Genomic DNA, 16,230 nt, shown 5'->3' with positions numbered 1-16,230 from the left:
TTAAGTACAAGGTGATCTACACAAAGAAGTGTAGAACATTTTTTTTAATGAAAACACTAACAAAAAACATTCTCATACAACTTTTTGATAGTTTCTGGGGCTTTTTTGAATCATTATGAATCTTTAGATGCACTTTCTATTTGAATGCTCAATTGAAAAGCATTGAAATGAGAGAGAGAACTACACATATACATATCTCAGTAAATAGACCTCCCATAAAGCACAGTATTCTAACAGTATTCTAACCTGTATTTTTCATAAAAAAAACCCCAAAATTTTTCCCAAATACAGGGCACAATTTTCCAATGTAATTGACCTACCTTCCAATTCGTATGGTTCATCCAACATGAATGAGAAAGAAAAAAAATTCTGGGATGAGATTAAAATGGCTAGATTCTTATGATGAATGCTAATGAGCTAATTATACCCTGTACAAACCCTCCCATTCGGAGATGCATCCTGGCTTAAGCCAATACAAGCTCCGCCTCCACCTGCTGCTCCTGCTCTATGAACAACTCTGATCCACTATAAGGAACAAGTATACGTTTTATCTCTTCCGAATTAAGAGTCTCGTACTCCAAAAGTGCATTTGCAAGAGCATGTAATGCCTTCTCATGCTGCAACAAGCATTTCACAAGATTCAACAAATTGCACCTTTTAGGGAAATGCATAAACAAATGTAATGAAATATGCATATAATATAATCAAGTCTATCTTTACAGTCTATTTTTTCTATAGCTGCTATTATACTGGCAGAGTTATCTTAAGCATGAAACTAAGATGAGTGACCCTTGAAAAATATAATGATTATGAGCCAACCTTTTTCAGCAGGGCTTTTACACGATTATAAGCCTCCCTCAATAGTTTGACAACCTGAGAAACGAACAGAAAATTTTATATGGACACAATATATCCTACTAAATGTAATGCTAAGAGATAACAGAAGTATACTTCTGCATCAATACGAGATTGCATTTCTGAACCAGGTCTTTCCTTAATATGAACTGGTCCAATTTCATCACTCATCCCACAGGATGATACCTAGAAAAAAAAAGGGGGGAAAAGAAGATACTTTTACTCCCGGAATAGTTGTCAGAACTGTATATCATATAAAAGTAAATCGAAAGAAAATCTGAAATTCCTCTGCAAGGGGTGATGATAAATATTGCATCCAAATATGTCAGACAAGGTAATGCATTGCAGGAAATACCATATACTGAGCAAGCTCAGTCGCTGTGTTAAGATCACTACTTGCTCCAGTAGTTATATGTTCCTTGCCAAAGATAAGCTCTTCGGCCACTCTTCCCCCCATACAAACATCAAGACGTGCCAGCAGTTGCTTCTTGCTGATTGAGGTCTCGTCATCAGAAGGAAGCTGGGTGACCATGCCCAAAGCAGATCCCCTCGGCACAATTGTTGCTTTGTGAATTGGATGTGCACCTTCAGTGTTCAAGGCAACAATAGCATGGCCACTCTCATGATATGCAGTAAGCTGAAAGCAACTAGGTTAATCAGACAACATAAAAAAATATTACATAGATCATTTTAAAATAAGGGGAACACAATTTCCAATGATTCAAGTAATACTAAATTACATTTGATCCACACATGAAACAAACAAGGAGGGGGACAAACAAAATGGAGGAGAATCTTTATCTTTGGCACGTAAAGGAATTTATTTAGCATATATAGAAGAAAGTGAAAATTGAGTGTTACCTTCTTGGAATCTTCTGATAGAAACATCGTCTTCCTTTCTGTTCCCATGATTATCCTGTCTTTGGCAAATTCTAACTGTGCTGCAGTCAACTTCTCAGCACCTTCCACAGCAGCTTTAATGGCAGCAATATTTACCAAATTAGCAAGATCTGTTGATCAGAAACACATTAGTAAGGTTTCATAATTAACAATTACATTAAGGACAAAACGGAATATATCCTACTAAGATCAGGCAATGTCCTTTTTCTTATATTTTCATTGACCAAAGCAATCAAGAAATGATCTACAAAGAACCCCAAGCAACCTCGAGCAAACTGGTTGAGTATTGTGTTTTAGACGCATTCTAAAGTGAGGAAACAGCACAGAATATACAAATATCTGTTCTCTGTTTTCGGGGCTGTATATCAAGTTGCCATTGAATTGATAAAATATTGAATAACGACTAACTACAGCTTGCCTGCTCCATTGAATCCTGGGGTACCACGTGCGATTGAGTTTACATCAACATCATTCCCCAAAGGTTTATCTTGTAGATAGAGCTCCAATATCTCTTCACGGCCCCTAACATCTGGACTAGGTACAACAATCTAGAAACAGGTCTTTTGGGTCAGATTCAAGGCATGAAAACATTCTGAGGAAAGCATACAGATAAAATCTTAAACAAATCTGTCTGATGCACTTGAAAAACAGAACAAAAGAAAGAAGTTTGAAAAGAACACAAATTAGGTCCAACATGTTCATATTAATTAATGAGTAAATAAGCTTCCATGTACAGTAGTAAAAAAATGTGACTTTAGATATTTTTCTCTTGGAAAAGTTAAGATCTACTGGCAACACCATAAGTTGATATGTCAGTATGTCTACAACTGTTAAATATTGTTCCAACAGTTTAATAACTTTCAATCAACTTTAGACTGATATACTTGAGAATGCACAACTTTGGCACAATGGATAATGATGAACTGACTCCAGCGTCAACCAAGCAGTTTCTAATATGAGAAAATGTACTCATCTAATAAGAGAAGATATACTTACATGTCTGTCAAATCTACCCGGTCTTGTTAAAGCTGGATCAAGTATGTCAGGCAAATTCGTTGCAGCCATAACAATAATTCCCTGTAAGAAGTTCATATTGCAATCCAGTTAGAATGCAAGACACAGTTGGAAAGTAGGGCCCTGCTTTATGTGACTTTACCTCATTCTGTTCAAAACCATCCATTTCAACAAGTAATTGATGTAGCGTTTTCTTTGTATGACCTTCCCACTGCTTGCGTGTAGACCCAACAGCATCAATCTCATCAATGAATATGATGCATGGAGCCTAAATGCATAAAGAAATTCAGATACCCGGAAATATTGAAACAATAATAATCCCTCCGTCCCAAAAAAAATGACATTTGGGACGGCACGGGAATTAATGTATAATTGGTAAAGTAAGAGTGATGGGGAGAAGGTAGTAAAAATAGTGCTAGTGGATAGTGGAACCCATATTATTATTAGTGTTTAATGGTGGGCTCTAGTAGTATAAGTTGTAAATATATTGATGTATGTGAGTAATGAGTTTGGGAGAACTTTACATAAATGGAAATGAGATAATTTTATGGAACAGACGAAAAAGGAAAGTGTCATTTTTATCGGACAGAGGGAGTACATTTCATGACATGCAATAGAAATAAATTACTATGTAGTAGTATTAGTTAAATTTGTTAAAGTGATAGTATTCCACCCCTTCTACAAGATCTATGTTCACACTATAAATTAACTATTTTGTTTAAGTGATATTACTTAAATGCAATATTCATCATGAAAAAATGCTGTATTAGCGAAATATATCTACTGAAGAGTGAAGTTTCAGCCATGGAGAGCGTATTTAGATTATCAGAGCAAATCTCCATACAGTATTTGTTAAGGACCAAATCTTGTCATCGACTCACCAAGATAAACATCTTAGTGGTATCGTATGACCAGAGTGAACAGGAAGAATGAGTACTGTACCTTCTTCTTGGCTGCCTGAAACAGGGATCTTACACGGCGAGCACCAACCCCTACAAACCTAGCACAAGAAAAGAGTGGTTAATTTTCTACCCATGTGTTGGGATCGGGTATCGATTATAAATAGGTAAAATCTTGGACATACAAAATCCTGTATCATTGCTAGCCTCATTGGAAAGTGAAAAATATCAAACGACTTGTTTACACCACTAGCCTCATGGCTACAAAGATAAATGTGCACAAGATAATATAGTACTAGTCATTATATTTTAGTAATAAAGGAAATAAACCAAGTGCTTTCATAAGCTCTTACATTTCTTCAAATTCGGAGCCTGCTCTGTAAAAGAAAGGTACCCCGGCCTCTCCAGCTATAGCCTTCAAGTTACAGGATATACAGTAATTAGAAAAGAATAATATCACTCATACTCAATGGCCTTCTTCATTGGAAGGGCACTTTGTGTTGCTTGGTAGGAGGACGGTTTGGAGTAAATAAATATTTCATCACAATATGGCATACCTTGGCAAGTAGAGTTTTCCCAGTTCCAGGGGATCCAGTCAAGAGAATTCCCTGAAATTCAAAGGCCTCTTAAAGGACACAGCAGGGAAAATGAGATCAAAGTAATAACTAAGTTTTTTCAGCCAACAAACCTTAGGTAACTTCCCTCCTAGCCGAGTGAACTTTGCAGGATTTCTTAGATACTCAACAACCTCCTCAAGCTCTTGTTTAGCATCATCACAGCCTTTGACGTCTTTAAATGTCTTAACATTCTGCCACAGTACTATTTAAAAGTTATATTGTGTTTTAACAGCTCAATAAGTATAATGAGAAGGAAACTTGTGGTTTATGTCAAATAAAAACCAGTCGCACACTTTATAAATAAACCATTCAGCACCGACTAAAGAGTAATCTGAGCACTTCCCATAGGTAGAAACACATGGTAAAATGCAATATTGCAGCAAGAATAATTTATGATAATGTAATAAACAAAATTGATTAGACACCACTTGAATATAAGTGATCAGAAAATATCTACCTTTTCTGGCATTATTTCTTTATTATTCAACTCTTTTGGGGCATAAGAAGAACCAGTACCAACTCCAGGACTTCCTATCCCACCTAAGCCGCCAATATACTTCTGAAGTGCAGCTGCACCCATTATCCTTAATAACCACAAATATTTCAATTTCCGAGGAATAAGAGTAAGATAAACATCTGAGTGCATACTTGATCACATCGACCTTTTCTTTCAACCAGGAAATTAACCAAAAACAAGCAATGTCATTAAAAGCAAACTAGTGTATTTGTATTAAAGTGCAAGTAGTGTTCATACCACACAAGACCAACAGCAACAGTGAACACAATAGTTGATATAACTTCTTGTGCAAAACGGGATGATCTACTTGACAATTTTGGGTCCACCTGCAGTTTAGAAGATGTTAGGAGTTAAACACATAATTGAAATCAGAAGTCATAGAATATTCAACATTCTACTATTCCAGTAATTGATCACTTGATTTTTGGAAGGTCTCTTCTTGACATACCATCACAACATGTAACGGCTGTTTCTCAGACACCCCAGGGTTAGCAAAAGGCTCTTCATCATTCTCTGAAGCACGCTGTTTGAGCTCTTGCAGCTATGAATGATATTCAACAGTTAGCCAAAGACACAAGAATTGTGTGAGAAAACAACGTTATAAGAAATTCTACAACCTACGACGACTGGTATTTACTTAGCAACAACATAACTTCAATACTTCACTAAAATTGTAGATTATTTAATGTGAAAAATGCAATCCACAAACAAGACAATGAAGTAGCACTCAAAAATTCAAACTGAGATCACTTCAGTCAGTGTAATCCACCGTAGAATTCACCTGTTTCCCATAAAAACCCGACTTTAATCAACATTAATAGTTCCTGATCCTACTATACCTTGGCATTCTCCCCTGTTAGCGTTAAAAACTTAAAACATCCCTGCGTACAAGAATAGGAGATTCTTCCTAATTCATATGCTTAAGAGAGAGGATGGTAAAACTGCCAAAGAAGGATGGGAGATTGTTTCCTAATTCAAACTACTAAAAAAATGTGGATAGTAAAGGAAACCCAAAATCACTAATGATTGGGTCTCACAATTAGGTCACTCAGTGATTTGAGCTCAACTTTCACTCCTAACTGCAGTGGGAAATAGTGGACATGAGGGATTATTAAGTTCTCTCCTAGTCTTGTAATTTCAATGCTATTCATTCAACAAATGTTATTGGCATTCAATGACAAGAATGTCAGTGAAATATTTGAAGTCAATGGAACGAGCAATGATGAAAATATCTTGCCTTCTCTAGACAACTTATTTTATGATATATGCAGTGCTATAAAAAAGTCAAAGGGACTCAGAACTGGTACAATGTTCCTTCATATTTCTGGAGAAGTACTAGCAGCACCAACTAGAACGAAGCAGTGGTTGGCAGATACTGAACTTGTTCTTATCAAATCTCCACATTCATATACAAATAAACTTTATTTTAAGATAAATAAGACAGAGTAGTGAAACTCTTAATTTAACAAATGGAAACACAATAGAGACTACACCATACTTCTCAAACTGAGAAACATAAGATGCGTACCAGAGAAGGAAGACTAGAGGGTTTTCCAGATTGCTCATCTGGCAAGTACTCAGAAATCGCATCAGTGGAAACTAGTGCTCGGAGATATTCCACCACTCCCTTGCTGTCTACAGCATGCACCCTCTGTTCGAAACGCTGGATGACAGACTCCGGACTATAGAAAGAACAAAATTAAAGTTCATCATAACTCTGCGAAAAATAAATTCATCACCTTCACAACTTTATCCTACAAAAATAAAGATTCATCAACATCAAGAAGGTGGTAAGCAAGCAAGTGAAAAGCTTATGCTTCACTAAATATCAGACTTTGACTCTTACTAATAACAATAAGGAGAGAGGACAATATAATCAAATACTTGAAAGTTCGACCACAGTTAAATCGTTCCCACCCATCATCACATTGAGCAACAAACACGAAATATAATTGAGCATGCTGCTGCAATCGTTTCTTGTTTCCAAACATAATACCCCCTAGTAAAAAAAATTTAACTAGTGAAAGCATACACCTAGTGAGCAATAGGAAAAACATAATGACAACCTGTGCTTATTGAGCTCCGCAAGAAGAGCGCTCTGCTTCGCAGCATCCTTGGGATTGGCATCAGCCTCCGCAATCAACCTCTCCAACCGCTTCTCCTGCCTCCAAAACGGCCACCAACTGAACCAATCCGAATAAAGAAACTTCTCAAACCCCTCTCTCAACCTGGCGAAAACTCCCACAAGAAACACCATAATCGGCAGCTTTTCCTTGACATCCCCATTCTTCGCCTCTCCCTCCACTTCCCCGTCGCCGGAGGTCTCATTGAGCACAGGCCCGCTAATCAGCTCCGCTATTTCCGTGTTTTCGCTGAAAGAATTACCACTAGTCGATTCACTAGCTGAGGTTAAATCTTCAGGATTCAATGTACAGCAGGAACGATGCCGCAAAAATCTTGACTTGAAGGGGAAGGAATTGGTGGACCCGCCGTTTAACCTTCTAGGAAAAGAAAATTGAGGGGAGGAATAGGAAAGAAGTGGTTTTAGAGAGACAAGAAGAGGGTTTAATTGGTGGATTGAGGGCTTGCAGATGAGAGAAGCCTGGAGTGTAATTGTCATTGCTGATGGATTCAAAGAATCAATTCTTTCAAGATTAGCTCCAAATTGAGGGTTTAAAAGATGCAGAGTTGAGCCACTTTACTCGTCTCTTCTTCCCTACCACAAGATTGGATTTCTACACGCGCCGGAGATGGTAACCTTATCCATGGATTAAATGGTAAATAACCTTATTTCAAATTCCACTCTTAATTTTATTTATTTCTTAATCATGTTATTTATTGACTTCTAGCCGTAATTCTTTTGTTCTACTCCCTACTTAGTAATCAACCCATACTCAAGATCATCCAATATTGAGTTGATCGGGCATGACCTATAATTGGTATCCTCATTGGTATAATAGGCATTACCCGAGATATTGTCATAATTGAAAGTCGAGACTCGTAATCTAAAGCTAATACTCCCTCCGTCCTATTGAAGATGACCCACTTTTTTTTAGTTTGTCTCAACCAAGATGACTCATTTCTAAAAATAGAAATACCTTTTATCTTTACTTTATTCCCACTCTATTACTTTACTCTCTCCACTCAAAACACAAAATAAAGTTGCATAAAATTTCGTGCCGCCCAAGAAATGAGTCATCTTCCTTGGTACGGAGGGAGTACTACATTATATAATCGTGATATTAAGTAATAGATCATAACTATCCATCTAAACTATTACCTTCAATTTTGTCTAATTCATGTTATGGAACATTAGAATATGTATTGTGATGTAAGGACTTGCAATTCATAGTTGGCACCAAAGAACATTAGTAAAATAGAAAAATAAAAAAATAATTAAAATAGGATTAGTGGATAGTGAAACTTAACAATATAATGTGTATTTATAGAAGTTTTTACAAAATAGAAGTTGATTAACTTTGATAGTGAAACTTAACAATATAACATTTGATTATAGTCGCCCATTATTTTTTGATTTTTTTATTTGTGTTGTTATTAATTTCTAAATAGAAGCTTATAGTAAGAAAAAAACTAAAAATGCCGCCAAACTTTTACAACATATTAACAAGTAACAAAATTTGTAAAGTTATCTAATTAATCATAAATATTCAGAAATAAGGATAGAGATGAAAAAACAATCAATTTCATTTTATTCCAATGTGATTCATCACACGCTCACAACGTTATATTAAGGCAGAAACAAAAGGTGAAACAAAAATGACGGTAAGAAACAAACTCATGATTACTGCAATAAAGGATTAGGCCATCCACAACGCTGTCTCTATACCGTCTCTTAAACCGTCTCTTAACTACTATTTGAGCACTATTTGAGGACCCCACTGTCCTTTTTTCCTCCATCTCTTAACTAAGAGACGGAACCTGCAACGCTCCGTCTCTTAACCGTCTCTATACCGTCTCTTAATTACTATTCATTCAATTTAATTTATAATTTTTTTTAAAACCCAATTCAATTTAAACAAACACACTTTATTAAAATTAAAACAATATTACAACTTAACATTAAAAAAAACGAAGACATAATTAAAATTCTAAAAAAATAAAAATGACATAATTTAATCTTCTCCGCCAAAGTTTTCCCAAATGTGCTCAATTAGATCCTCTTGGAGTTGGGTGTGGGCGCTAGAGTCGCGTGTCCTTGCCCGAATAGCCAACCGTTCTTGTATAGATGGATGCGCTCCACTTCGCGGCGGACTACTTGCGGTTGAGCTTCCGGGGGATTCGGGGTCGAACCAATTTCCGGCATCGGGTCCTTCGTCTCGGACAATCATGTTGTGCAAGATTATGCACGTATACATGATGTCGACCATGCTCTCCATGAACCACGAACGAGCCGGGGCTTTGATGATGTTGAAGCGCGCTTGGAGAACCCCGAACGCCCTCTCCACATCCTTGCGCGCAGCCTCCTGCTTCTGCGCAAAAAGAGCCTGCTTTGGGTTCGCTGGCCTGCCGCACGTCTTCACGAAGGTCGGCCACTTCGGGTAGATGCCGTCGGCGAGATAGTACCCCCCATTTTATACCGCCGGTTGTTGGCGACGAAGTTGATGGCCGGCGCTTTACCATCCAAAACTTCGGTAAAGAGGTCGGACTGTTGGAGCACGTTTACGTCGTTGTTCGAGCCAGGGACCCCGAAGTACGCGTGCCAGATCCAAAGTCGGTAGTCGGCAACGGCCTCGAGTACAACGGTTGGGTGGGTGCCTTTGTGGCCGCTCGTGTAGGAACCCCTCCAAGCCACCGGGCAATTCTTCCATTGCCAGTGCATGCAATCGACACTGCCAAGCATCCCGGGGAATCCGTGCACTTGTTCGTGCAGGTTGAGGAGGAACTGACAATCCTCCGTGGTTGGCCTCCGGAGAAATTCGTCACTGAAGGCTGCCCGGACGCCTCTGCAGAAGTTGAGCAAGCACAAGCGCCCAGTGCTGTCTCCGATGTGCAGGTATTCGTCGAATATGTCGGCCGTTTGTCCAGTCGCAAGCTGCCGGATGGCTGCAGTACATTTCTGCAGCGTCGTGTGGCTGGGAACGACCGACCGCGTCGAACCCTTCTCGGAAGAACTCCTCCCTGGCCGCCAAAGTATTCGCTATGTGGAGAAATAGCGGTTTCCGCATGCGGGGAAACGGCGACGGAAATAGGTATCTCCCCAAATCGGGTTATCGCAGAAAGTAGTCGCGTACTAACCGTGCGGCGGCTTCCTCCCGGTTCCGATTGATGTACTTCCGGGAGCGTCATGGGGGTGGTGCGGCTTCCTCCGCCTCTCGTAGTCGATCTTCTTCGAGTGATTGTTCCATTAATTGGCGCATTTGCTCAAAAGGATCCATTTGTTTGAGTTGATTGAAGATGGAAATTGGAGTGATAGAGAGGATTTGAGAGGAATAGATGTGTGTTTGTGTTTGAAATGAGTATGGAATAGAATTATTTATAGAGTAAAAAAATTAAAAATTTTAAAAATGAAAATAAATATTTTAACGGTATATTACCGTTTGAAAAAAAATTTTTTTATTTTAAAAATCGATTTTTTTTTTTTAAAAAAAATGAATTATGCGTCATCAGTTACGACGCCCACTCGCGGGCCAGCGTAGTGGGCGTCACGCACGCATGGGGACGTGCCACATGTCTCGGGCGCGTGGCGAGACAGCTCGTCTCGTGTCTCAAGCTTATAAGCACACATCGAAGCCGCAAACTGCACACGGTTGCACCTTGCTCTTTTGAAGTTTATGCTATTCAGTTAAGCTATGATGTACGTACGGTACAGCAATAGAAATTACAACACAAATGACGACAAAACTCAAAAGAAGATAAGTCAACATTTCATGGAACACCGCCCATTTAGGAGGGAGGCACAACCTTGGCTACCAGAATCCTGAATTTTTTATAAATCGACTTAAGACGATATGGATGTGCAAAACAGCAGTACCATTAACCGACGAAGTAGTTCCATGTCCAGTGAAACAGGGACTGGGGCTTCTGACTTTGCACCATGATTTCATAACTGTGCTATTAATGACGATAAGGGTGCATCGGAGCCGAGTGTGGTTGCCCATTTTGCAAGTGAGATGGTACTGCCCCAGGACCCATTGACGGGGGGGCTCCATAATGGTAATTATGCATTTGCTGAGGCATCGCTGGGTTCCAGCCTGTTGAATGAGGCGGCGGCGCTGCATGAGTATCAGGACCAGGAGCATATTGCGTACCATTGTAAGTAGGAAAGCCTGGGCCTCCAGAATATGGTTGTTGTCCTAAAGTTGGGGGTTGAGAATTTAGAACTGGAGTATTTGGGATGGTGTAGTCTCTGCTTCTATCATTATTAACCTGAAAGCATAATTGAGTCAATATACAAGTCCAGAAAGAGCATGTTCTGGTTCAATTTGACATTTTACGCATCTCACCTTTATACTCAGATCAGTGTGGCGAGAATATGAGATATGAAGCTTACAGTATCCTCCATCATATATGCAATGTCCTTCTAAAGCCTCCTTTGCAACAACAGCAGTCTGGACATCTGCAGCATGCATAATATAGATGAAGGAATGAAGCAATGAGAAAAAGACAGAAAACTAGTTATAAGTTCATAGTTTCTTCAAGAAATTAGCATATTCGTTAAAGACCAGATTAAGTGTAAAAAGCAACAAATAGCAGCTAGCCAATTTTATACTACCTGGATACTGGATCAATGCTTGAAGACCGCCATTTTTATCAAACGTGGCAATTTTTAGGACAGGTCCAAACGATGAAAAGACCTGAAGTGCAAACAAATTACAGTATGTCAGTAAGGAATGAGGGTATACCAACGTCTAAAGGATTTCTAAGGTTTCAAGGCATGTACCGTTTGTAAAACATCCAAGGTAACTGCATATTGCATGTTTTCAATGGAAGCAAGTAGAACATTGCTCTCAGGCTCCATTTTTTTCCCATCAACTCCTAGACTAAACTGAAAGAAAGCAGAAGCACATTTTAAGAATTAATCCACCATATCACTTCAGGCTCACGTAAATAGTTTTTCTAGCATGTCATCACCAGGTTAAAAATTTATCTTGAAAGCCACTAACAAAAGGAACCTTTGAGCAGAAACTGAAAAAGGTATATACATCAATCATATCCCTCAGATACCTCCATCCACACATACTAAGGACTAAGGAGCAGTGGATTTGAACATTAGTGTAAACAAATTACCTGTCCACTTGCATCTATAGCTGATGAAGCAACCGGGAGCATAGGATTGGTATAGTCCCTAAATTTACCATAGCAGAAAAGATAAGAATGTTATATAAGTATAAGCATAGCTCTAACAGAGAAGGGACATGTCAAATAAATTTCAAATATGAATTCATAGAACTTGTGAAACCAGAATCATGATATAATTCAGTCTACCATAATGCAATCTGGCCAAAAAGAAAACTTAGTTTACCTACTACGGTGGCTCTGGAATTTTACACTCAAGTCTGTATGCGCAGAATATGTTATCCTAAGAGAACATGGTCCGAGCTCTGGAATCAAATACCTGGCACAAAACAAAGACAGAAGCGGAATATTGACAAAAAGTTTCATTTAGCATATATATTACTTATAAAACACACATATAAACAGATTCTTTTACAAGTAGAGAATAAAAAATAACTTAAACACCCTCAAAATTGAAGTATGTGTATAACAGGCTTATTGAATCAAGTTATGTCCTAGATAATTCAACATGTTGAAAAAAAAAGCTTTGTCTTCTCTTGATTAGCCACAAGTAGGCGTGTTTTCAATTGGTTATTCAGAATACAACCAAGTAGGGTCGCTACACAAGAATATATACATCTTTTAGTTATTGATGTCAATACTTCGCACGCGTTGGATATCCAGTCAACTCTAATCCCTACTCAAATACTACCTCCGTCCTCTGTTCCACAATCAGAGTCACATTTTGCCACTCACATTTTATTATAAAACTAATACTCCCTCCGTCCCACTCTAAGTGGAGCATTTCTAATTTGGCACGGGATTTTATGTAGTGTTGTTTTGTAAGTAGTAAAGTGGAGAGAATAAAGTACGAGAGAGGGAAAAAGTAGAGGCAGTGATGTATCTATAGTTAGAAATGTGTCATTTGGAGTGGGACATCCTACAACTAAAAATGTGTCACTTAAAGTGGGACGGAGGGAGTACATATAAGTGGGGCCCATAGTCCACTAACTTATTTAACCCATGTTTCTTTACATTTCTTAAAACCCGTGCCCACACCAAATGTGACTCCTATTGTGGGACGGAGGTAGTATTGTTTTTTGACTTGTCGCCATCTCCCCAAAATCTACTCACTGCAGTAAGACACCCAGGGCTGAGAAAGGATAAACTTCATCATATCCCTATTAAAGCAATAGTAACTAGAAACAGCTAAAGAGTGAGGGATAGAGTGGTGTGACGTGTGAGGAACATGAGAGTACCCCTTTAGCACAGTTGTAGATCCCAAACCAAATATAAAAATCCAGATTACCTTGGAATGCTTCTCCCATCAAGAGCATCTTTGGCAGCAGAGGCAGTCTCTGAATCTGAAAATTGCACCAGAGCCTAATGGCAGTGGAAGACAGATTTTATGTACTGACAGAAACCATTAAGAAAACAATATCATCAGAATAAAGATCTACTGAAGATACATACCTGGAACCCAGCAGTCTTCTCAAAGGTAGTAATTTTATAAACAAACCCAAAGGCTGAAAATACCTGAAAATCAAGCAACAAATAAATTAATCAGAAAAAGGCACACATTGTTTGTTGATTACGTCTATTGAAATATTAATTAGCATGCATCGACAAATAAAAAGGAAGAAAAAAGCAGCCTCAACATTCAAAGTAACAGTTAACCAATAGGAGGTTACACATAAAAATAACTGAAAAGTGACAAGGCACAACGCAGTTTTAAGGATTAACTAAATAAAATCCCACCTAAAGTATACAGAACTGAATGAAATATGTCAATAAAAGAAACAGGAATAAATCTCTCACATCATGTAAGATGTGCAGAGCCTGCAAAAAAATGTGAAGTAAAGGACAAAATCGGGCAACAGTTTATAGATTCCATGAAAACACTTACTAGCATTGTAGAAAGGTCATTGTAATATTGTATTATGAATGAAATACACAAACAAGGATAGTGTTGAATTTGTGAAAGTTTTAAAATGCTGGCCAAATGCAGACTGGGAATTACAGGACAAACTTTAACTTTGCAGGGAGTAGCAAGAGTTTCCAATAATTTCTCAACTGTCAGGTACAACATCCTAAGGCATCAAAGTGGTTTAAGCTGGTCCGAGTTGCATTGTTGGGAAGGAAGAAACACTTTTCCAGACTAGCATTTGTAAAAACTAGTTAAGCGAGATCTCCTTTGTAAAATTATAAAATGGAAAACATTCATTAAGTACAAAGACGTTAACAATCAAAATTGAACACAAATGCTAGAGTTACCAAGGGTATAAAGTAAAATAGTGAGGAACCAGAAAGAGGTACCAGAAAAATCCAAACAGAAAAGGGAAAAGGAACTATTTGAGGTTTCTTAAGTAGCTCAGGGTAGAATCATTATGTGGAGGGAGGGAAGAAAGAGCGAGTGTTAAGGAAGGAGAAAGAAGACAAACACACATGTACTCTTTCTCCCAATGCAATAAGCTGCCATCGAAGATATTTCCTTGGCATGTTCCTGCTGATTCATTCAGACTCTTGTTAAATAAAGCTTAAGCAGGACATACCACAATCTAGGCACAATAATAGCAAACTAACATCCTTGTATTGCCACATATTTGCATGCTTTGATTTCATGTTGGGGATGCTCAATTGCTTACCAAGTGTAGGACATCAATACTAACAAGACGTGCATCATCTCCCTCAATTGTTACCAAGAGTACATTTCCAGCAACATCTGCAGTAGTTTTGTTGTTCACTATTTCTTGCCTGTTTGAATATTGTAGGTAGACGGTTTTCCCTCGTACCTGAGGCGGCTCAGACGATGATGCACAATATGATATCATAGCAATAGCTTGATTTAGTTCTGCCTGGGGTTAAGAGAAAACACATCAGATCATAGAAACTACCAACAAGTCACAGATCGAGCAAAAGTTTAGACTTACAAACTCAATAAAAGCCTGGTTCCTATTTGCTCCAACATTACACTTTGTGTTGACAACCTTCCCAAATGGCTTCCCCAGCTCGACCAATTCCTCTTCAGTACATTCCCATGGTAAATTCCTTAAATGGAGAACCTTGGATGGAGTTTGGGTGTACCGGAACTGTGGCTGGCTGGAAACTGATGCCATCCCAAGCTGTCCCAAATGGCAAAATTTCAAATTCAATTATGCTGTTTAAAATTGACCACATTTTATGACTTTAAAAGTTTATAAAGAAACGTCAATCTCTCAAACCCAAGGTAATAATCATGTCTGCACAGTGCATTAATCTAAATTGTGTATGGCCACCGATTCAGTTCACAAGCATAAATCCGTAAGTAACTCCCCAATACGACAACGGGTATAGGAAAGCCGAACACAGAAAAAAATAATTCTAAACAATACTCTATGCGGATGACGATGCAATACCGAACTCCTTTGCCAGGAAATAGCGCACGGGATCAAAATACCATGAAAAGCATATCTAAATTTGTAAGTAATTTAATTGCAAAGAAAACGGAGAATCATCACATTACATCGATGGAAAAAGCCTCAAACAAGTACCTCTATCTGTAAATAAAAATCTAAAATTAATAACCCTAAAAAACCAACAAAAAAAGAGTAACTTAATATACAGAATTTAGAATGAGGTAAATTAAAGGAAACAGGGACGAGTACCTGACAGAATAGTTGTGAAATTAGGGATCAGAGACGGTAGAGAGCAGCAGATCGAAAGCGAAAAAAATTGTTTATGTGATTTTTTAGGGATTATTTTTGCTCGTAGCCTGGGTGGCAATGAAGTTTGCTGAAAGAGATAGAATTTGCGTGGTTGATGCAAATATGCATTGCCATATTTTTGTTTTTGGGCCACAATGATAACACTATTTTGTTACGATGGGTCTAGGCCTACTTGTTAGGCCCATTTGTCTATATAGTTCAACAATTTCAACCATGAATGATATAATAAAAATCGATAACACATCGTAGTATTTTAAAATCCATTTAGCACGTTTGGTAAATTTTCCTCTCTAACCAATGGATAAGAGATTCAAGTCATTTCGAGTGCGAATGAGCGTAAATTTCTAAAATAAATTCCTACATATCGTGTGTTGGTGAAACAATATAATGTGATTTTATAAATTTTCACAAGTGAACATAGGTGGTTGACATAATTTTTTTTGTCATCAACACATGTTATTTGAATATAACAAATATGTAGCAATAAA

General features: G+C 38.1%; 2 protein-coding genes across 8 annotated transcripts; both read right to left on the bottom strand.

The window, feature by feature from the left end:
* Positions 1–383: 383 nt before the first annotated feature.
* Positions 384–7,552, bottom strand: LOC121798316 (ATP-dependent zinc metalloprotease FTSH 11, chloroplastic/mitochondrial-like). Its single transcript, XM_042197253.1, has 17 exons — positions 6,869–7,552; positions 6,331–6,484; positions 5,251–5,343; positions 5,040–5,128; positions 4,743–4,869; positions 4,357–4,476; positions 4,226–4,276; positions 4,022–4,083; positions 3,712–3,769; positions 2,912–3,037; positions 2,752–2,832; positions 2,174–2,303; positions 1,717–1,865; positions 1,211–1,492; positions 952–1,041; positions 820–873; positions 384–617 (listed from the first exon to the last, which is right to left on the bottom strand). The coding sequence occupies exons 1-17, from the start codon at positions 7,420–7,422 to the stop codon at positions 465–467; spliced, it is 2,373 nt and encodes a 790-aa protein (XP_042053187.1). The 5' UTR covers positions 7,423–7,552; the 3' UTR covers positions 384–464.
* Positions 7,553–10,537: 2,985 nt separating this feature from the next.
* LOC121798315 (polypyrimidine tract-binding protein homolog 2-like) lies at positions 10,538–15,824 on the bottom strand. 7 transcript variants are annotated; one of them, XM_042197249.1, is made up of 12 exons: positions 14,969–15,046; positions 14,831–14,893; positions 14,684–14,760; positions 14,484–14,544; positions 13,512–13,574; positions 13,348–13,421; positions 12,286–12,378; positions 12,051–12,108; positions 11,704–11,808; positions 11,536–11,617; positions 11,267–11,379; positions 10,538–11,189 (listed from the first exon to the last, which is right to left on the bottom strand). In XM_042197249.1, the coding sequence occupies exons 3-12, from the start codon at positions 14,719–14,721 to the stop codon at positions 10,878–10,880; spliced, it is 999 nt and encodes a 332-aa protein (XP_042053183.1). In that variant the 5' UTR covers positions 14,722–14,760; positions 14,831–14,893; positions 14,969–15,046; the 3' UTR covers positions 10,538–10,877. The 7 variants fall into 7 exon arrangements, with proteins under 7 accessions (XP_042053183.1, XP_042053182.1, XP_042053185.1 ...); XM_042197248.1 differs by having other exon boundaries at positions 14,831–14,889; positions 14,969–15,044; XM_042197251.1 differs by having other exon boundaries at positions 14,484–14,541; positions 14,831–14,889; positions 14,969–15,044.
* Positions 15,825–16,230: the final 406 nt, after the last annotated feature.

This window comes from Salvia splendens, chromosome 4, assembly GCF_004379255.2.
Source record: "Salvia splendens isolate huo1 chromosome 4, SspV2, whole genome shotgun sequence".
NCBI classification, from domain to species: domain Eukaryota; kingdom Viridiplantae; phylum Streptophyta; class Magnoliopsida; order Lamiales; family Lamiaceae; genus Salvia; species Salvia splendens.
The sequence above is the reverse complement of the archived record's forward strand: the minus strand, read 5'-3'. Positions and strand labels throughout refer to the sequence as shown.

Coding starts and splice junctions, on each gene's coding strand:
- LOC121798316 (XM_042197253.1), bottom strand. CDS start 7,422: ATGACAATTACACTCCAGGCTTCTCTCATCTGCAAGCCCTCAATCCAC. Junction 1,493..1,716: donor TATCAGAAGATTCCAAGAAG/GTAACACTCAAT, acceptor AGTTGCTTTCAG/CTTACTGCATATCATGAGAG. Junction 618..819: donor TAAAAGCCCTGCTGAAAAAG/GTTGGCTCATAA, acceptor TGCTTGTTGCAG/CATGAGAAGGCATTACATGC.
- LOC121798315 (XM_042197245.1), bottom strand. CDS start 15,154: ATGGCATCAGTTTCCAGCCAGCCACAGTTCCGGTACACCCAAACTCCA. Junction 14,894..14,968: donor ACCAGGCTTTTATTGAGTTT/GTAAGTCTAAAC, acceptor TCTTAACCCCAG/GCAGAACTAAATCAAGCTAT. Junction 11,618..11,703: donor CCTTGGATGTTTTACAAACG/GTACATGCCTTG, acceptor TTTGCACTTCAG/GTCTTTTCATCGTTTGGACC.